Source organism: Corvus kubaryi, unplaced genomic scaffold (genome assembly GCF_017639235.1).
Source record: "Corvus kubaryi isolate FWS band 111438036 unplaced genomic scaffold, C.kubaryi_AGA036_p1.0 138, whole genome shotgun sequence".
Lineage (NCBI taxonomy): Eukaryota > Metazoa > Chordata > Aves > Passeriformes > Corvidae > Corvus > Corvus kubaryi.
In genome coordinates this window covers 21,467,903-21,490,361 of record NW_024580672.1, presented here as the reverse complement: position 1 = coordinate 21,490,361, position 22,459 = coordinate 21,467,903, and the positions used below count along the sequence as shown (strand labels likewise).

The window sequence follows — 22,459 nt, the reverse complement described above, 5'->3', positions numbered from 1 at the left end:
TGGGCATGGACAGCACACAGGGATGGGTGTTCTTAGTGCTGATGAGTGTTTCAGCTCCAACCTGCAGGGACAACCACAACAGCACAGTGAAAGATTTCAGTTTTCCCATGAGTTCTCCACCAAACTGTCCTGAAAAAAAGGAAGTGTATATGCAGCCCTCTGCAGAATGCAGTAGTTCCCAAAATTCTGCAGTAAGGCTCAAAAATACCCAGGGAATGTATTCCATTTTCTTAGACAACGTTTTAAAATAACAGTTTATTTTTTTTTGAGTCAGTGGTATATTTAAAAACAATCTACTGTAAGAGTAAAAAGATTGTAGATAATAAAAAAAACCAAAAGTGTGATGACAATAAAAAACCACAAGAGTATAAAGTTAGTTTCCTTCCTCCCTCCCAAAACCCCATCCCATCAGTCTCATATTTCTCAGAGCTTAATATCTGGAAAAAAAAAATGCTTTTTGTTTTTTCTTTACACTTTCAGCAATTAGGAAATTAAGAATACGTAAAGCATTCTTTGCAGGCAAATTAATTCATTATTACATGAAAAGCAGGCACCATAAAAATTAAAACATTCTAAAAACCATCATATATACAAACACTGTACAGAATGATGGCACAAGGACAAAGTGATTCTGTTCAGTTCATCCTAATCCAACATGAAATATTACACAACAAAGAAAGGAAAAAGCTCTTCCCATTTCTGTACTCAACATTTAGGTTCAGAGTGACCACGAGTCTCCTCCCTGCCTGCTCTTCCCTCTCCCATACCCTTGTGCCGTTGGCAGCTCCAAGGCTTCCTTGTTTTTGCCCCTCGTGGACACCCAGGAGATCCAACTGAATGGAAATGGTGATGGCTGATCACCAATGACTGATTTTACAAAGCCAACTAATCACAGATTATCCTGAGTTGGGAGCAACCCACAGGATCATCCAGTCCAGCCCCTGGCCCTGCCCAGACACCCCAGCAATCCCACCCTGGGCATCCCTGGCAGCGCTGTCCCAACGCTCCTGGAGCTCTGGCAGCCTCGGGGCCGTGCCCATCCCCTGGGGAGCCTGGGCAGTGCCCAGCACCCTCTGGGGGAAGAGCCTTTCCCTGATACCCAACCTAAACCTCCCTGGCCCAGCTCCAGCCATTCCCTGGCTCCTGTCCCTGATTATGACAACACCGAGTTCGGTTCCTGCCCCTGCTCTCCTCTCAGGAGGATGCTGATGACCCAATGAGGTCTCCCCTCAGTCTCTCTTCTCCAGCTGAACATTCCAAGTGCCCTCAGCTGCTCCTCACACGGCTTCTCCTCAAGGCCCTTCCCCATTCTCATGGCCTCCTTGGGACACCCTCTCATAGTTTAATGTCTTACTTATATTGTGGCCAGTGCCAGCCTGATGTCACCCCAGTCACTATCACCCTTTGTGCCTGACCCCTGGGCCAGTTGTTCCCCCACCCCATGATGTGTTTCTCCTGCTGCAGGATGGACATTTTGTCCAGAAGGATCCTGTGGGAGGCAGTATCAAAAGCTTTGATGAAGTCCAAGAAGATTCCATCTCCTGGCTTTCCTGGATCAGCCAGCTGGGTCACCCTGCTGTAGAAGGAGATCAGGTTCCACAAGCAGGACCTTCCCCTCATGCAGCCGTGCTGGCTCTCACCAATGACTGCGTTGTCCTCCAGGTGTTTTCCAGCACCTCCCAGAATAATCTTTTCCATGATTTTACTGGGCCTGTAGTTTCCAGGGCCCTCCTTCTTGCCCTTTTTGAAAACCACGACGACGTTCTCCACCTCCAGTCAGCTGGGACCTCTCTGGATTCCCAAGACTGCTCGAAAATCATCAAGAGGGGTTTTGTGATGACATCAGCAGCTCTTTAAGGATTCTTGGATAAATCCCACCAGGGCCCATAGACTTGCAGGGATTCAGCTGGGGCTGCAGATCCTGCAGTTTCAGGCTGACTGAGAGTTGACCATTGTCACAGTCATGGTCCTGCAGCTCAGGGCACTGGGACCCTCTTGGTCTGTGACCCATGTTGAAGACAGAGCCAAAGGATGTGTCAAACCCCTCTGCCTTGTCCCTGTCCCCTGTTTGTGAGGTGCCCATCCCACCCTGGAATGGGCTGATGTTATTTTTACCCTGCCTTTTGCCATTCATATATTTGAAAAAACTCTCTTTTTTTGTCCCTCCCCCACAGTTCTGGCATCTCCAACCCCAGCTGAGCCCTGACCACATGAATTTTCTCCCTACAGTGGGGAGCAGCATCTCTGTGTTGTTCCCATGTCCCCTGACCTTGCTTCCACTGGCACACACCTTCCTTTTCCACTGGATATCCAAGAGGAGATCCTTGTCCAGCCAAGCCAGCTCTGCCCCGCCTGCTTGACTGCCAACATTTGGGAATTGCTGCTCCAGTGGCCTTAGGAGGTGATGTTTAAAAAGGGACCAGCACTGATGGACCCCAGCACCTGCAAAAACATTTTCCCAGGGGACCTTACAAGTTCCCTGAGCAGCCTCATGGTCAGAGCGGAGGTTTTGCTGGCACTTTCCCTCCTCTCACCAGAGATTTTAAACTCGATGGCTCTGTGGTCACTGTGGCCAAGACAGCCCCAAATCCCCACTTTGCTCATTTCAATCAGGTTATTTGCAACACTGACCAATTTCACAAATCAGTGGTGTCTGATTTTTAACCCTGGGCTATAAAATCCCTGTTATTCAGGGAAATCCTACAGCAGCTTCACCTCACTGGGAAACCTCCTCCGGCCCTGAATTCCATGTGAATATTGTCATTGATTCCTATATACACTGAGATTAGATACAAAAACTCTGCTCATTTGAAACTCCAGAAGTACCCAAAATCTTTAGGTACAAAATTTCCAGCTCTCATTTTAATCTCCACGTTTAGCTCTGTGCCTGGCGTTTCCTGAAGCAGGGAGAAGGTTTAGGAAGAGGGTTCTGTCAGTTGATGGAGTTCCCAGTCTCAAGCAGAAATCCAGATTCAAGTTATGGGAGGGAATAACCCCAAAACGAGGGGGATGTAGTGTTGGGTCCGACACGTGGCTAGAGATGGATTTCTTACGGAGTTAGAGTCATTGCACTAAATGTTAGATACTGCACGCCTGAATGAGGTAAACATTATAGACCATAAAATACTTAGGGAAATGAATTGTTACAGCTTTATCTTTGGAACAAAACCCCTTCTTCACTGGACAATCCCAGAGTCAACAGACGTTTGCTTCCGCGTCGTCTTGGGAGGCGGCGGCGGCGGAGTCTTGCTGGGGAGTGGAGGAGGCAGGTGCTGGAAGAAACCAATTTGGATTGATCACGTTAGGAATGAATGGAATTCTGGAACATTTTCTGGTCATCTATAAGTGCAAGAGGCAGCAGGCAAGTCTGGAGCCCTCTGGCTCACAAAAACCTCTCCCTGCAGAATTTGCTGTGAACACCACAGGCTCTCAGCCATTACTTTTAAATATAACTTTTACTTTTGATCATGAAAAAAAAATCTCTCAAAGGTTCAGGATTAATTAGCTCAATATTTCAGGAAAAATCTTTTGAAAGCACTGGAGAAGTTTATAATTCCCCACTTTATATCATGATAGGATATTGATTTCTTGGTCTGTATCGATTGCTCTCAGCCTCTAGGCACTCAGAGCTTAAAAACCAAGCTGAGGCAATGGCTTCATTGCTTTTCCATTATGTTTTGGATCTTGCACAGTTAGAACAGAAACATAAAAAAAAAACCAAACCAAAAAAGAAACAACTCAAAACTAGTTAGGGAGATAAGTAACTTGCAATTTACTATTACACACACAGTTATAATTAAAATATTCCAAACAGAAATGCAGAATGTTCAAATATTCATATTTTAAATCACTTTACGTATCTCTCAACAGAAGAGCATCCCCAGTTAGAATCACCAGCTAATCGGACAAATTAACAAAGCCATTATGGAAATTAAGACCTTTTTTCCATAATATTCAAAGAGTAGATGATAAAATCTGTTGCAGGAAGAGCTGGAGAGCACCGCAGTTTGCAGGCAGGTTTCCCAGCACTCTGGCTGTGCAGGCAGCACAGGTTTCCCTGGCTGTGCTCCGGGGTCACAGCTCATCAGCGCTGTTTTGGCTTTGTTTTTCCCTAAGTTTCTCCCCCATTCCCCACTCAGGGCCTTTTGTTTTCCTCCAAGCCTGATGATGCTTTTCCAGAGCCATTTGTTTGTTCCCGTCCTGCCTCACCCAGCCCAGCACCAGCTCCTGGCTCCACACAGTCACAGCCTGATAAGCACCAAATTCCTTGGGCACCTCTGCAAGAACAGCCCAAGCACCTGCAGTGCCTCAGTGCTGGACAAAATTACTGATGGTTTGTCAGGATCAGGAAGACCCTGGTATCGAAACAACTGAGAAACCCCATGGAAGTGCACAGAAACAGAACTGCTCCTTTGAAAAGCTATCCAAGGACTCTGTCCCAAAAGGAAGAGCGGTTCAGGGTGATGCCAGGACATCTCAGTCTCTTCTCTGCTCAGAGCATAATTGCTGATGCTCCTGCAATCTCATGACTGGGAGTTTTTGGAGATGAGTAAGAGTAGAAGGAAAACAACCTTTAAGGTAACTAAACACCCTCTCCCAAGCAGGTTTGAAGCCAGCATGGATTTACAAACCCAGAGCTTTCACCAGACACTTTTACTGATCACAGACTAAGGAGAAAGGTAAGAATGCAAACTGTCTGAGCCAGGGGGGCTGGATTTTTGCTGGAATTTCTTTCCTGTATCCTGCCTGGAGACAACCACTTTCCAATCTGTTTTACACCTTTCCTCATTCCTCCTGACTCTCTCCTGTGGCAGAGGAAGAGGGATCCCAAACTACCACCGGGTGAGCCATGCCCTGAGCTTGTTTCTGCATTCTGCTCCACCCAACTCTGTTTCCCAGCCTGTCCAGCAGCACCACTGCTCTTTCTGCCTACTTCCACCTTCCTCCTTGGCTGCTAAATGTTCTCTGGCACTATGGAAATCCATCGGGTTTAATCTGCTGCTGAAGGAGAAGCTCTGAACCAAAAGCCAGGCACCGGAGCCAGGGTGCCAGGTCTGGGATGCTGCATTTCCCTGCCTGCCTGGAAAAGAGGCTTCCACACCTGGCACTGGGGACAGGGGGCAGGGGTGGCCTTGGCAGTGCTGGGGGAACGTTGGACTCGATGACTTTAGTGGCCTTTCCCAACCTAAATGATTCCATGATTTCCCACAGCAGGCTCCAAACGGGCACTACTTATTCTCAGCTTCCAGTGGGACATGATCATCTCTGAGTCAGGAAAGTCAACAGGTTATTATGAAAGCGAATAAAATAAGAATTTAATTTTTTACTACATGCAAAACTGAACATTTTGTTTGGTTTTTAATTAAAATGCCACTGCTGATCTGCCTCTGAAGTGTTACAGCCAGAACCATTTCCTCTACCTGAGCAAATCCCCTTCTTAACTTGGCATGTTAACTCCTGAATCCCTGCTGGGGCACCTGAGTAAGTGTCAAGATTTCAAAATCTTGTGGAATCTGTTTAATTCCAGTCCTGTATCCAGGCAGGGGCTCTGGGAAAGCTTTGGGAAATGCTGGTGGTCTGAAGAACATCCAACATCTCATGGAGCTGACATTCCCTTCTCAACTCCGTAAACCACGTGCCCCTCAAAAACACACCACAAAATACAAAACTTTCCTCTTTGCTTTGCTCTCTTTAACTTCATATTCATCACCAGGAAAAAAAAACCCCAACTCTGCTGATAGCATCATTTGTGCAAATCCATTTTGAATTTAAATAACACTCTATTGGCAATAATTCTCAATTCAATTAGATCAAAGGCATTTCTCAACCAAATGAGCCCCTTCATATTGATCAGAGAACAATCAAATCAGCCCTGAAAACCTGGTTCTGAAGAGCAGAGACAATGCAAATACAATGAGAAGAAGCTAAATATATATGCTATAAATAACAAGCTCAAAACCTACCCGAGCTCAGATTCTGCAAGCAAATTAGGCAGAAAGAAATAGCAGAGATAGGTAGATAATTATTATAATTGAATTTACAATTTCCATTAGAAAGTCGGATAAATTTAGCACATGTTCATTTATATAATAAGCTCCCAATGAATATATTAAGTAGGATGTGTAATGCTGGTTGGGGTGACATTGTTGGGAATTTAGCAAGACAAAACATTCCATTATGGAGCTGCTGCAACTCCAAAGCATCGCTCCCAGGGCTGATCCGTCCTTCCTTTTATCCCAGGACAGAAGAAATTCCAGCACACTTCCTCCCTCTCTTTAACACCACACTCGCAAAAATCACTATCAGGCTTATAAAGTTCATTTTTGCAGCACTTCCCCTTAGAAACTTTGCAATAAAAATAAGAGTTTGCCTTGATTTTGTATTTAATTAAGACTCTCTTTGCCAAGTTCATGTTTGTATCTTGGTGGTTAATCGTGAACCTGACTCTTCCCTTTCCTTCCTGACAAACTGACAGAGGCTGCTGCTTCACATCCCAACCTATTTTGGGCAGAATCCTTGACTCACGGGTACCTCAGGGGAAGCAGAAACCTTATGTAAAAGGCACATCTGCAACACAGAAACAATCTGTTCCTTCTGCTTCAGACATGAAATTGCTCCCATTTGTTTGCTGGTTGTTTTTTTTCTCTTTCCCTGATACAGAAAAGAATCAAGTTTAAAAACATTTGTCTGCGTTCTTTTACAGAGAGATATCAGCTGCACTACACCAGGCGTGTTCAGGATGGAGTAAAAATCAATTACAGAAGATGAGAAAATGCTTTTTCTTTTTTTGCTACTCCGAAGCAGCAAAATGAGAGATGAGTTGTTTTCCATTCAGAGAATACTGTTAAAAGAAACAACTACCAAAAAATCAAACAGAATTTGATTCATCAAAACGGTCCTTGTGACACTGCACGAGGTTTCTTCCTGTGCAAGGAACTCTTTGTCTTTAGAATTCAGTGGTCATCGATACCACGAGCTCTGGAGATCCAGTGAGAAGCACTTTGGTTGGGATGATTAAGGGATCTAAATTAGGCCAGGAGCAGGAGAAATGCTCCTGGGATGTAAATAGACCATCAGCTACCCAGGACTGTGAAAATGCTTTCAGACACTGAGTTGTTCCTTCAGCATAGAGCTGAGATGCCTGACAACAACCTGCTTATTTAATATCTGCAATGAAATGTAGCATTTGAGTGTGAGGCTCTGGCAGAATAACACTGCAGGGAGAACAGCCCGACTCCACTAATGTGAGCTAAATTAGAGACAGTTTAAGCTAATTGGCTGTTTGACCCAGGGAGCAAAGTTCTGTGGAAAATCCAGCAGGTACCTGATGTAAAATGACTGTTCAGCCCCTGGTTCATACATCATCCATTAGAGTCTCATTGGACTCTGTGGCACAGCCGTTACCTGCCCTTGCTGGAGTGCACTGGGATCAGGGAGAGGAATTTGAAGGGTTCTTCTGCAGAGGTGCACTCGGTGTATTCCCAGCCCTCAGCCCCTCCTGGGGCAATGGGAGAAATGCCTCAAAATGGGCAACATGGAATTGCTCCAGGTCAGTATCCCAGATCAGATCAAAGGGGTACCTCTGCTCTGGGACAGGCTGGGAGAGCTAAAATTGTTCAGCCTGGAGAAGGCTCCAGGGAGAGCTCAGAGCCCCTTGCAGGGCCTAAAGGGGCTCCAGGAGAGCTGGAGAGGGACTGGGGACAAGGCATGGAGGGACAGGACACAGGGAATGGCTTTAAACTGAAGAAGGGGAGATTTAGATGGGAGATTGGGCAGGAATTGTTCCCTGGGAGGGTGGGCAGGCCCTGGCACAGGGTGCCCAGAGCAGCTGGGGCTGCCCCTGGATCCCTGGCAGTGCCCAAGACCAGGCTGGACATTGGGGCTGGGAGCAGCCTGGGACAGTGGGAGGTGTGGGTGGCACTGGATGGGATTTAAGATGCTTTCCAACCCAAACCACTCCATGATTCTCTGACTTTCCCCATGACTTCTGGCAGGCCCCTGGCTGGGGGGATGCTCCTGTGGGGGATAATGGCAGTGGGTGAGGGCAGAGCTGGACCTGACAGGGGCCTGCACCCCTCATATAGGGAGGACCTGGCTCCTGGAGTGTGACAGCTGTGCTGGAGCACAGCTAAGGCCACTTTCCCTCTGTGAAACCCATTTCTCCACGTGGACATTGTCAGTATTTCTGCCCACACTGGGTAACTCGATTTCCCCAGCGCCGCTTCCCCGCTCCAGTCCTGGCACAAACAGAGCTCAGGAGTCATGAGCAAAACATTCAGAATTAGCTTTAGACTCCAGACTGACCCTGTATTTCTCACTGAAGGCCCAGGTCCTGCAAGAGAGATAAACCAACACAGCATGGCCCAAACCACGGCCTGATCCCATGCGGAGAGCGGGACACGGCCACTCCCTAAACTAAATCAAGGGACACATCACTGTCTGGGAAGACAGCAGGAGAACACAGATTTCACTCAAAATCCTGTAAAAAGCAGTGGCAGTCCATTGATTTGGAGACTTACTAAAAAGTAAATGTGAATTTTTCAGAAACTCTTTGCTCAGCAACAGCTTCACCCACCAAAGAGCGAGGGACTGGCACTGGAAGAAGGGCTTGCAGTGTTTCCCATCTCCAGCAGGCAAAAATAATGATCACATGGCAAATAAGCCCCATATTTTAATTTTTTTTTTTTCTCCTGGAGCTCTGGCAGCCTCGGGGCCGTGCCCATTCCCTGGGGAGCCTGGGCAGTGCCCAGCACCCTCTGGGGGAAGAACCTTTCCTGATATCCAGCCTAAACCTCCCTGACACAGCTCCAGCTGTTCCCTGGGTCCTGTCTCTGTCACAGGGAGCAGAGATCAGAGAGGAGCTGTAGGCTGCTATTGCAACCCCTGAAGTTGTGCTCCCTAATTCCCTGCTCCTCCATAGTTCCAGCTGCATTTCCAGCCTCTCTGTCCCTGTCCACGTGAGAACAATGCATTTGCTGAAGCCTTTCAGGTCATTTTTTGCTCACTGCAGCTGATACAAGAGAGAATTTCCAGCACTGCAGCACTTGCATTGCAACACATGAAAAATCCCCCTGGGGTCTGCCTTCCCATTATATCCCAACAAGCAGCCAGAATAATCCCCATACAACAGAGAGTCAACCCAAGACTGCTCTGCTCCTCGCAGGCTTCAGCCATCACCGTTCCACCTGTGCGGGATTGATGGAGATGTTCCCATCCCAGCCATTATCCCATGCTTAGCAAGTGTTATAGCCAATATTATCAACCCAAGTGCTCCTTTGTCTATTTTCTTTGAGCTCCCTCCCTGCTCTGCATACTAAGCAGGAGGTTGATTTGTATGCAAGGGTGAGGATGAACCCATAAAGAATGATAAGTGCCTAAAGGAATCCCTTGATGTAATAATAATCCTTGCAGGAGTCGTAGATTTCTTTTTTTTTTTTTTTATGTTCCCATATATTATTAAGGACATTTTTAGCAGAACAAATCACGGGGAGCAAGACAGTATCTACAGGGGTCTCAGAGTTAACAAGGAGTAAGGGACAATCGTGAAATGATAATGAGGTGACCACCTGGATTAAAGACTTCAGGTAGACCAAGGTAACATGGACTCCAAATACCTGAGATTGCTGTCTCATAAATGACATTATTGCCTGCAGTTTGACTTGGAGCATCAGATCCCTTTCTGGCTGCCTGCTTTTGAGTTCACTACAGCACTTTTCCTGGCTTTCATAACCCACTGCAAGACAACCAGAGTGAAAAACACAATCATTCCTCACAAGAGGAGATATTTCCAGCTTAAAAGCCACTCAGATAATCCTATCTCTAATAGGTTTTACTGATTTTTCTCCACTGATACAAAGGCAGTGTAATTTAAAAGATGATCAGTTTATCAGGCAGAGAATTATCCAGTTATGAATTATGGAGCTATTTGACCCATGAAACATAAGTCATTAAAACTATGGAGTGGGATTTAATCACGGCAGCAATGAGAATTTACCCATCTGATCTTTCATGTCCAGCACTACTCATTTTCTTGATGTTCTTTAAAAGCTTCCTTCCTACCTATGAAATAAAGGCACAGAGTGATTGTTGTAAGATTAGAAACCTTCTCCAAAATCAATTCTAAACCTAATACAGAATCACAGGATCTGCTGAAGGGGAAGGGACCCACGAAGATCAGCGACTCCCACTCCTGGCCCTGCACAGGACACGTGGCTCTGGGACAGATCTGCTTTAGATCCTTCTGCCAGGCTTCGAAACTACACTCCATCATCTTGAAAAGCTTATAAAAATACAGACACTGAAGAAAATTTTGGACACTTAGAAAAGAAGATGTAGCCTGTATCTGACTTCATTTCTTAGGTATTAAATCCTGATGCCCTTCTACAGCGCATGTTAAAAAAAGGGGTCTGCTCCTACAGTGACAAAATGTAATAAAAAAAAATGACAGGAGCCTGAGCAATCAGGATTGTAAAGAGCAAAAATATTAAGAGCTGAATAAAACTTTGCAAAAAACCACAGGAGCATATTGGTACTATTTTTATGAACTCCCATTTAATGATGTGGAAATGCTGCTCATGGCAGGACAGGAGCTGCACAAGGTCACAGAGCAAATCACGCTGGGACCTGAGCTATCTCCAGGTCTGGGCTCCAAAAACCACACCCCCATGGCATTTGGCAGTCATACAGTAACTAAAAACATCTATCCCCACAGTGGAAACCCCTTCAAAGAGCCTCACAAGGCAGGAAAAAAAAACCCCTGGCTACCAGGATTTTATTTCTGATCACTGTTTAATACTTTTTAGCTAAAAACTGAACTCACCTTAGCAATCCTGAGCTACTACCACAGCCTAAACCTTACAGTATATCACACAAAATGAATTAACTTCGCTGGAGCTTATGCAGGAAGGAGTTGAAGAAACGTGAATCTTAATACGAATTTCTCAGCTTTCTTCCTGAAGATGGATTCCTTAGACAAACCTCCTGGCAGCCCTGCTGTACATTCTGTAATTTTCCACTTAGAGGTCTGTATTCAGGACAAATGAGAGCTGGCCCCTGAGACAGAAGCTGGGGAAATGGGCTGTAAGGTTACAAGTGCAGCAGAGTTTGATGGAAATGAGAAGAAAAGTGAAAATATTGACTAAAATGAGCCAGCCATGGGGAATAACTATGGAAGAGAGCATGGGAATAGAGAATTTTTCAGTATATGCAAATAAAGAGTAAAACATGATGATTTGAAGATCTCCATTCAAACTCCTGAAGCTAGTTCCATACCTGGTTTTTTTACCATTCAGCCTGAAATGGTAAGAAATTAAAAACTCAATTCCTGCAACAAAGGCACAATTTCAACCATGGAAAAAGCTGGACTTGTGCACTGGGACAGTCTGTGTTAAACACAACTATTCCCAGAGTCAAACCAAACTCCTGCCTGACTCCTCCTCTGCTGAGATCAGAAATGCTTTCTGTGGCCATGAAATTTGCTGGAAAGCAAATTACTCAACAGAATTTCACTGGAATGCTGAATTTTAGAGGGATCCTGGAAACAAAAAGGGATCAGTTCCACTGGAAGTTTTCCACAAAACACCTCAAAGTTCAACATTTCAAAGTCAAAGAAAACTCATGACCTTGTGGGGCATCACTGCCCTGCTCTTATTTGGTTGGTAATAAATGCAATTAATTTCCCAAAGCCAAGCTTGTTTTGAGGGTAAGGGGGGAGTGATCTCTCCCTGTCCTTATCTCGACCCATGAGACTTTCATTACATTCTTTCTCCCTGCCCAGCTGAGGAGGGGAGTGATGGAGCATCTTTGGTGGGCACCAGCCAGGATGAACCCCCTACACCCCTTTAAATGTATTTGCTTTGCCCATAGAGAAAATAAAAGGCATTTCTCAGAAGTGCTGCTTTAAAGAAAAGGTCCATGCTATTTTTAAAAGCTTCCAGCTACAGGAAACAAAGCTGAAAAAGTGACTTTTCCTCAGCAAGCTGCTGGTGGTGATGAAGAGGTTCTGAGCTCCTTGCCTCAAAGGGGACACGTGTGTTTGCCTCAGGGAAACGAGTGGTGATTGAATGCGGGCAGAGCGGAGCACCAGGAAGGGAGGATGGCATGTTCATGTTTTATCTCCTTTCCTGACACAGGACTGAAGGGCTTTAAATCCAATTTCTGCTCAGAGAACATCCTGTTGGTTAGAGCTCCCTGCCCAACAAACCTCACAACATTCGGCTTTGGCTTTACCAGAAAGAATCCAGCTTTCCTTCAGGCTGCTGTTCCCTCCCACTCCTGACGCTGCGGAGCCCTCTGGATGAGCTGATGGATGCAGGAGCAGGATTCCACCTCAGCTGGGATGGCTGAGGGTACAAAGCAAACAGCACAAGGATCATTCTCTGGGGACTCACCCGCTGGTGGGCAGGGGGGGACGTGGTGGGGCTGATCAAGTCCTGGCTTTCCATGAGGTTCCCGTAATCAGCTGTGCTTCCTTTGAGGGGCAGAGGAGGGGGGACGTCGGGGATGTCGGAGCCAGACATCCCATTCAGCTCCAGATCTGCAAAAACAACGCTGGGTTAACTCTGTCAGCAGCTGAATCCTGCAATTCCAGAATGGTTTGAGTTGGAAGGGGCCTCATGGATCATCCAGTCCACAGGCAGGGACACCTTCCACTATCCTTCCAACCTGGCCTTGGACTCACACTGGGCTCATTTTAAAATGCTCTTGAACAACCCCCCATTTTTAATAAAAAAATAATTTTTGCTTCATATTTCCCACCAAAATATTAATGGCTTAGAAAATACTCTTTTCCCAGCTTCAAGTTCACCTTGTACATTAAAACACAATACAAGTTTTGCTAAGTGCAGGAAGAAAATATAATCTAACTAAGTTTTATTGACTTTCTCCCAGTAAAAGAAAAGCCCCCTGTTAATAAAATGCACAAATGAAAGCCTGGAATTAAGTACATCTCTCTCCAAAACTTTCAGGCTCCAGGTAACTGTAACAAATGAGCAGCCATTAGTTGTTGGGTAAATAAAATCATGCACGAGAAAGTACCAAACATTTATTACTCCTGTTTGCTGGCTAGAAAACTCCCTTTTCTTAGCAGATAAATCCTCCCAGGTATGTGCTGGAGAGGCAAATAGCCTGAGGGACAATAAAGTTTATTGAGGCCTGCCTGAGTGATACATAGGTTTTGGGGAGAAATCCCCCTACAGTGTATTTCAGGGTAATTCAGTCATTTTAATGCACTCATTTCAATTCAGCCTTTTTAATAAAACCCACTGTGATCTCTACAAGATAAGAAACCAAATTCTTTTTTTTTTTTAAATGAGGGAATTTTATTTAGGAAAAGAAAAAAAAAAGGTGACTTCTATTTTATTTTACTGGGGTGATTTGTGAAACAAGCGGAGGACTTGTTTATGCAGATGTTTTTATTGCAAGTTCATATCAATATTTTATTAAAAGTATGATTTTATTGTTCTCTAAAATGGCCTCTCACAACACGATTTAACTCTAAGGTGGCTCCATTGATTTGTCACTGAAAAGTGTAATTTTACTCCTCATCCTTCCACCTGAACTCTGGACTACACTGAAAAAAGGTTATTTTCCATCCTGGGCCTTCACATTTTCAGTGGCTTCTTCTCCATTAGGCTGAAAAATGTTGTTTGTCCACCAGGACCTGAATTTCTCATTGCTTTTTCCATTGCTCCTGTTTTTTATCCTTCCTTTTCTACAGAGAGGATTTCTCCATTCCCCAGAGATTCCTGAGAGTTTCCTTTATGGATCTCCATGAGAATGTCCTTCTGCTGAGCTCAGGGAATTAAACTGCAGCTGGAAACCATGCTGTGCATTTGTAACTGAATATTGATGCTGGGAATGAGCCTCCCTATCCATTCTGGATGAATTCCCCATCCATTCTGCACACCTGAAGAGCTCAGCAATTTGAGACCTTTAATGTCACAGAACAACTCCTTGGCACAGGTCCTGCACATCTCACCCACAACTACACAGCTACACATTTGTATCTTAGCTAAATGTATTTATATCTGGATTTGTTTGGTTGTTTTTTCCAAGCAGTTTAGGATAACACAGGGAAATATCTGGGAAATGGAATCTTCTTCAGTGTGTTTAGTTAGAGCTTTAGCAAAACCTCGAATCCTGCTTTGGAAAGAGAAACCTTTCCATATTTACTAGAAACAAGCCATGTTTTTAGGCCTCTGACATTCCTTGGGAAACTGAAAGTGAGTGTAATAACACACAATTTCCCAAAAATGAAGTGAATTTAACCACCTTGAACACTTCAGCTTTGCATTCTATATGACACTTTTTCAACTAACAAGATATAACTTCTTCCATGATAAAACTTCTAACTTCATCTAAGTCAAGGTGCTCCCAAGGGGATGGTGAGACCGTTTTTTTTAGGAATAACCCTAATCCTTTGTTTCTTTTAACAAGTCTTTGGAAGATCCATGGAAAGGCAGGTTTTCAGGAAACATTTGAGGAATGTTTTCCCCAGAGCTGGAAAGGAAACATGGTGTGGAGGCAACTCTGCTTGAAGAACCTGGATGGAACCCAACTGTCCATGCAACCGTGTCCTGCTCTGCTTCTCCCCCTTTCCCTACATTCCCCAGCTCCTGTTCCAGCTGGAATTTCCTGCAGCCCCTGCTGTGGCACCTTCCCAGCCTCGTCCTGATGAAGGCAGCAATAAATCCCTGCAAATGTGGGCCGAGCATTTCCACCCACAGGAAGAGCTCATCAAATACATGGGCAACGTGTTTGCATTGATCTGGCAACTGTTCAGTGCAACAACAAGATTCTGTCGTGAAAAACAGTGATTTGTCCAAGTCTCTGATCTCTCCCAGAGTTCAGTGAAATCCAGGGAACACCCACCCTGCAGCAGAAACAGGTATTGAACAAAAGCTCCAAGAATTTTCAGTGCTGTCCCAAGAAAATCCATTTGCTGTAGATCTGTTAATTTCCTCCTGCCCAGTTCAGCTGAGCTACACCCCCCTGACATGGTCCCTATACAAACAATTCCCCGAATTTCTGGTGTGCTCTCATCATTCAATGATATTCATATTCAAGGTGGTTCATCACGTGAGTGTGCTCAGAATATTTACTCCTTGCTGGACATGTTCCACTGGGGAGATCTCGGAGCTGGCACGAGATCAGTGAAGGGACTCTTTTTTCATCTTACCCTAATGATCACATTTTACACTCCCTTCTCCTGAAGTGCCAGCTAACAAGCAGCCAGGATTGCTTAGCAACCCATTAACTGCTTGTAGCCAGCTTGTGCTCTGAAGGAACTTCTTTATCCTTGGAATTCCGAAAAAATTTCAGCACTGTAATTCCTCAAATGATTCTGGGCCAGTGCAATAAGCTGATCCTATTTCACATAACACCCACCGATCTTCAGCACATGAATTCTCAGAAATACCTGGTGACTTCAGATACTTTTTTTTAAAAGAGAAATCAAATGCAGTGTTAATTAAGTGTACATATGAACAAAAAATCCAATTTATAACATCTTTTGCAGGAGGACATATCCTCTACTTCTCTGTGTTCCCAGTTTTTAGCACACTGGTAGATTTTGGCTATGAAGTTGTAAAGAAAGGTGAGACTTACAAGTTCATTGTAATCAAAATATTTGCTTTGGGTGTCTGACTATTTAAGAGAAAAAAGATTTAAAGTACCAAAACCAGTAAATAAAGCAGCGACCTTGATGGAACAAGATGTTTTTCTTAAGACTGATCATCTCTTCTCCTCCCTACTAACACTGACCTCTTGACCACTGCACCAGGATTCGGGTACAGGGATCAAAAAGACCTTTCTCTGCTTTTCTGTCACACACTGGCAGCTGCAAACTCTGAATAACAGGTTTTGGAGAAGAGCACTGGGAAAGAAATAGGTGTTGGATTACACCCAGTTTTGCAATAGGGTTTGCTGCAGACTGCAGCAAACAGATGAGATTTTACAGGAAAACTGAGTGACAGGTGTCAATGTCAAACAAAAACTACTCCAAAAATCCTGACCTTTATTTTCCCTTCTGGCTTATACTCACAACATATCAAAGACAAGCTTTTTTTAATGTACAATTACAAAAAAATATTGCTTTTTGAGCCTTTATGCTCCGAAACGCTCAATATAGGATCAAGTACAACATGAATTTTTGACTGTTACTCTTCACCTAATTAATTGTTAATGATTACTTATGAAAAGAATGATGATAATGAAAATAAACTGTTTCAGTGCAACAACTTTGCTTGCTTTTGTAAAACCCTGAATTAATTTCTGTTGGCACAGGTAAGAGTTTAAGCAGCACCTGGTGCAAGAAATACCCTGGTGATGGCAAAACTCAAACCAGGGTGTAAAGAAATGCTCAGGAAACACAACCCCACACCAAAAGGGAATTTATTTCACAGCAAAGACTTACTGGGCTGGATGCTGAAGGCGAGTTTGGTCCGTGGGGTGATGGGAGGTGGGGTCAGCTGGGAGCTGGGCGGTGCCGGCGACGCGGAGAAGCGCCTCTCGCTGGACATCACGTTCAGCACCTGGCTCTTGGGTCTCTGGGGCCTCAGGGGGCTGATCTGGGGGGACAGGGAGACAGGGAAGGAGTGAGAGAAATGAGTGCCAGAGCTGGAATTGCCACGTTTTGCTCCTGAGCAGGACGAGGGCAGTGCTAACAGCCAATATTGCTGATTCCCAGCTCCACGTTCTCCCCTTCTCCCAAGGAACCACAACTCCTCACAGTCTGGCCTGGTTTTCTGAGCTAATTCCCCAAACATTTGTTTAATAAGAGCTGAAGAAATTTAGAGCCTTACCCCAGATTACACAGTGCTCAGAATCTTTTATTTTTTCTCACACAGCTCTACTTTCCTGTTAGAATTGATCTCTTTAACCATTTGCAGGTGCAACTCTCCTCTGATGAAGACATCATCTGTCCAGAAACACTTTCTTGGTGGTTCCTGGCTGTGCTTGTATTTAATTCACTGAAATATCCCTTTTTCTCTGCTCTGGCTGCTTCATAATCCATTCAAATTTTCCATCAGGAACCCTCAAAAGATACTTTTAATCTGATGGGCAATTCAATACTTTAGTTAAGGTAATTCTTTTTACTGAGTTTAATTCTGAGCTCTACTGATGTTCCCCACTCACCACCCACAGGGTAACAGGAATTACAGTGAAAAAAAAGGAATTTTCATTTCCAACAGATCCAAGAAAATGGAGCAGCAGCCTGAAGTTAAGAGGGGAATTACTCCAAGGTGCTGCACTGGGACAAAACAGAAAGAGCCAGCAGCAATCCAGGCTTTTTCAAAGGATTTTGTCATTTCCCAATGTTTGGTTTTTTATGAAGTACATCGGGAAGGAGAAATCTGAAATGATGTAGAAGTGCTTCCTTTTGTTTTCAGAAAACAAACCCTAAAAGGCTTTGCATCAAAGGCTGCACCTGTGAGACCCTTCCACAACAAATAAACGACCACAAAGTACGGACCTCTTTTTGGAAAGTTCATCAAGGCCTCAGGGTGACCTCTCAGAAATTTGTCTGATGCTAAAATTCAAATCCTAGAGACTCCAAAGGTTTCTGCTTTCCAGATCCTTTAAGGTGTATTTTTAGTAGAATGGATAAGCAAAGCAATCACTTTTTCAGGGGCAGATAATTATAAAAAAGCAACTAAGGAAAACACGTTAATTGGAGAGGGAAACATGCCAGAATCAAGAGAAAAACCAACTGGAGGAAGGTTCCCAAGTTAACCCACTCTGTAATTACTTAAATAAATGTGAACTTCTCCTGTGATTGACAATCTTGGGCTCCTCTGAAAGCTCCACATAAATCACAGATCTGCTGAGGACTAGGAGCTCTTGGGAGGCCACCAATCCATAATGAAGCCATTGCTAATTTCTCCTGGTCTAACGAAGGGCAGATCAATCGTGAGTGATGTCAGACACCACCAAATCAATAAAACACAGCCTGTTCCTCTGATTTCCAACACGAGCCTTCGAGTGCTCTGTTAACTACCTGGCCTCAGAGTGGGGTTTGCTCTCAGCTCCTGGGATCAAAGCACCAACAAGGACAATTTATGTTGAAGTTGATGTGATACTTAAAAGAAGATTATAAATCTCTAGAAAACTGTGAAGATATTCCTGATCATCTTCACATAGTGAAGTGCTGAATTTATCTTTGTTGTTTTATGTAATTAAGGCTCAGAGTTTGATCAGTCAATAAATTCATGGTGAGCACTGAAATTTGGGAAAGAGTATTTAAACAGCTTCTGAATGCTCCTTTTCAAAGTAAATCTAAAAGATCCATGAAGTAATTCCGCAGTTTTAGAACTTCCCCATGTTCTTCCATGGTGATTCATTGGATTGGAAAGAAGAAGACTGGAAACACTCATTTCTTTGGACAACACCATGGTTGGAAAGAGCAGCAGAAGCTCTGCAGAGATGGGGATGGCCACAGACATTTCTCCCACTTCATGTTCTCTGGAGATTTGTCTTCTGCTGTAAAATCCCCAAATATTTCAGAAGCCAGAACTGAGAAAATTCACCAAATAACTGAAATGTTTTAATTGAATGAGTGACAGCACAATGAGCTGTAAAATTCTCAGCAGAACAAATCCAGTAACTATAATAAAAAATTTAGTAACTAAGAGTATTAATTACTAAAATGTCACTTTAGAAACTTTGTAAAGTTTAATTTCCATTTCTAGTCAAATCTGTACTCCCAGCTTCTTTTTTTTAGAAAAAACAATCATTATTTTCCCTCTCCATTTTTAAACCAGCAAACTTCCTTCTTCCAAGTTCTTAATGCAGGAGAAAGCAAAATGTCTTTTTCTTCATACAACATAAGTGGTAAAAGTGCTTTGGGAGTAATTTCAGCTTCAAAAGGGGACTTGCACACAAACATTGGACAATGGAAAAGCTGAATTCCTACCGAATTTCCCTTCCTATCATTAACAGGGGATGCCTCCAGCACGCAAAAATTTGAAGACCAATTTTATCTTTAAACTTATCCTTGATATTATCTGTTCAAAATTCCAGATGACAGCAGTGGGAATTGGGCAACCACTCGTGTAAACTGATCTCAGAAGTGTTTCTTCTGCTTCACCTAAAAATGAACCCCACTCACACCAAACGTTCCAAATCGACTCGGTCGTTCCGGAGCTCGTCAAGGCTTTTGCAGAGGCTGAAAAGGGAGAGCTTTTCTCTCAACAGCAAACTCCTTTTCATATTATTGATCTGTGGACTTGAAGAAGCTCAAAGTGACTGTAAGTAACCAGTTCTGACATTTAATTTCCCTCCCTCTCCATAACCAGGGGAATATTATTCACACCAGTCAGCCACTGAAAGCTCCTGACTGCGAAGATTGGAAAAACTTGACTCAAACCATGTTGGGCTTTGCTGATTTTTGCTCCTCAGATTACAAATGGGATTATGCCCTGAGGGCTTATCTTGCCCTCCTTTCCAGCTAGAATTTGCATTTTTCCAGTCATAAACAAGCTTTTCCAATGTCCAAGACCTCTGGGAGCTGACAGTGACCTCGCAGTGACATCAGCTGGGTCCCCAGCATCCTAGGATGCCTCCCAACTGCTCCAACTGACTCAGCTGCCCTGAAATACAATTTGCCTCTTCTCTGACATCCCACAAAGCTCTGCTGGTCCATTTGGGACGTGGGAGATGCCAGTGGAAGTCCTGCCATGGTGATTCCAGCCCTCCATCTGTCAAAATACAACTGCTGCAAGGTGCAAAGCCAAATGCATTGCAGGAAAACCATGAGACATGGAAACCTGTGCAAAATGATGCTCACCTGGCTGGCTCTGGCAGGAGGAATCTCCATTTAAACAAACCAGGGCTCATCCAAAACTTACTGAAGTCAATGGAAAAACTCATTGGTTTCAAAGGTGAAAAGCCTGAGACCCCACATGGGATTTTATTGGAGTTTTTGACTGGGCATATCAAACACAAGAACTCTGATTTTTCAGGATGTCCCAAGAAATGTGTGAGAGATTAACTCATCTCTGGGTGGAAAGGGAGGGGAAAATCCAGAAAACAGAGGACGCGTGGCTGAACATTTCAATAATATCTTCCTAGAAATACCAAACAGAAAGACTTAAAGGATCCAGTTATCAGTGCAAAGTTGGCTCTACAGGTACTTGTGCACATCTTCAAAAGAACATTACACTGATTTCTGGGAGGCAAGTTTTAAACTCCTGGCCTCCAAACAGGTGTCCAGGCAGAGATTTGGAGGTCACAGTCAGTTCACGCCCTCGCGCTCCAGCTTTAGACATCCCTGCTTTCAATTTCCCAGCTCCAACTTCTCGGGTTACCTCAAGCCTCGAGGACAGTTCCAGTGAATTAAATCTAAGCCGAGAAGAGAGGGTTTAAGGGAGATATGCCCTGGTTTAATTTCCTTACACACAGGAACTGCTCAGGATTTTCTGCTCCAAACAGCCCTTCAAGGACAGCAACCGCCAGCAGAATGACCTTGGAACATCCCCCCAGACACTGCCAGCTGAAACAGGAGCAAAGCCATCCCCATCTACTGGGAACCAGCTATTCCAAAGGCTGCTGGGATGGCAGCATTTACTTCAGCTGTGCTTTACCATCTGTTCCTTTATCCAATAGTTACAGAGAGCTTTGGGTGAAGATTCTCAGATGATCTTTTCCCGCTGTAAATCAAATCTGTGGTTTTGATTCATCAGCATGGATATTAACGCTGTGGTGTATCCCCTCTGAGTTATTTTTGGTCTACAAAGCAACTAAATGGTAAAAATCAACATTTTGATTTCAAAAGAGAGAGAAGACGGCTCAGAATTAGATAAAGCTTTCCTTGCTAATAAAGTTACCGTTTCTGAAAGGATCACTGCTTCAGCCTGCTGCAGAGAAATATCAGTAGATTTAAATTCTTTATCAAATATCTCTTGATGCTTGCTGTTCCTCTTCTCCTTCTTCTTTTCCTTTTTATCTTTATCTAGGTCATCCTTGTCCAATTTATCTTGCGACCTAGAATGCATCTTTTTTGGCAGGAGGGGCTCCAGCACAAACCTAAAGGAAAATGTTGTTGCTCAGATCAATAAAAATTTTCAAAACAACTAATTTTTATTTACATATTTCCCAAAGTCTCGCTTGAGTTAATGAGGCTTTGCTAATCCAGGAGAACTCATTAGAGGGAGAAGGAGGGGGCAGAAGGTCACAACAATCATAATTGTCTTACAATAAAAATTACTGCACAACTGCTGGAGAAGCAGAGCTGCAGATCTCCCTGCTCTGCAGTAAATTTATTGGTTTATGGCTGCACAAACTCCTGAATTTCACATAAAAAATGAGTTTCTCATTCAGCACTGCCACTCTCCATGCTGTGGCACCTGGAAACTCCAGTTCCACCCCCTGCCATGAGCAGGGACACCTTCCACTATCCCAGTTTGCTCCAAGCCCTGTCCAACCTGGCCCTGGACACTTCCAGGGATGGGGCATCACTTCCAGGGGTGGAGCATTCTTAGCCAGAAAAAGTATTTAATGAATAATTTTAAATTACAAATGAAAAAAACACTAAGATCACACCTAGACAAAACCACATGGGCAGATTTTAAGACCAAACCAAAAATTCCCAAAGAAGGACACTTTTTAACCCTGGAAAAGCATTTACCATGCCATGGGCTGCATGCAGGTATGGGCCACAATCTTTGCTGTGAAATATCAGAGTATTTAGATTTCAGACAACTTGCAGTGACATTATCCTAATTCCCTCCATTAGCAGCAATATCCAGCAGTGATATCCCAAAAGATTATTACTTTTTGTTGTTGTTTCCACTCCACATCAGCTCATTTGATGGGAAGATGCACCTGCAACAGCAGCCCCTGAGCCATTTCCCAAAGCCCAAATCCCACAGGTTGGGAACAAACCCCCAAGGTTTATTATTATTTATTTACAGACAAGGAAAAGGGAGAGTGATGATTTGCCCAGGGCCACAAAGAACTTCACAGACAGAGCCCAGAGCACAGGACAGCTCTCCCAACACCAGGACTCTTCAGGCACCTGAGTTGGGTATTTTTGGGCTGGCAGTGCCAGCACCTCCGAGGCCGACTGCAAATTTACAAGAGGAATTTCCATCCTTCAGACAATGCTTAATTGCCTCCCTTCCAGGCATTAGTATTATTAGGACTATTAATTATTTGGATGCAATGGATCTGTGCTAAAATGGGTCAGCACACTGTGCTCCAGCTGGAAGCACTTCAGGATTGCCAACAGCTGACAAACCCCACTGGACCCTGGGATTCTGCTGCTTCCAACCACTCGCTGCAAGTGCTCACATTTGTACTTCTAAGTCCCATTTTAAGCAGGGAATAAACCCAAGGCCCTTTTCTAAAGTCAGTTTTATTTATACATAGAGTTGGGAGTTGTAAAACATGTACTGTGTCAAAGTCTGCTTTGAGTCTTCGCTGCCTGAAAGCTCCAGAGCAGGAGCTGGAAATGGCAAGA

General features: G+C 44.1%; 1 protein-coding gene across 1 annotated transcript in view; it reads right to left on the bottom strand.

Moving 5' to 3' along the window:
• Positions 1–236: 236 nt before the first annotated feature.
• LOC121660292 (dedicator of cytokinesis protein 1) overlaps positions 237–22,459 on the bottom strand; it is a 75,106-nt gene continuing 52,883 nt past the window's right edge. The window contains exons 20-23 of the mRNA XM_042019569.1: positions 20,826–21,024; positions 16,415–16,568; positions 12,390–12,535; positions 237–3,272 (exon numbers count right to left, since the gene is read on the bottom strand). Of these exons, the coding sequence (XP_041875503.1) occupies positions 3,177–3,272; positions 12,390–12,535; positions 16,415–16,568; positions 20,826–21,024 (595 nt within the window). The 3' untranslated portion in view covers positions 237–3,176. The remainder of the gene's footprint in view (positions 3,273–12,389; positions 12,536–16,414; positions 16,569–20,825; positions 21,025–22,459) is intronic.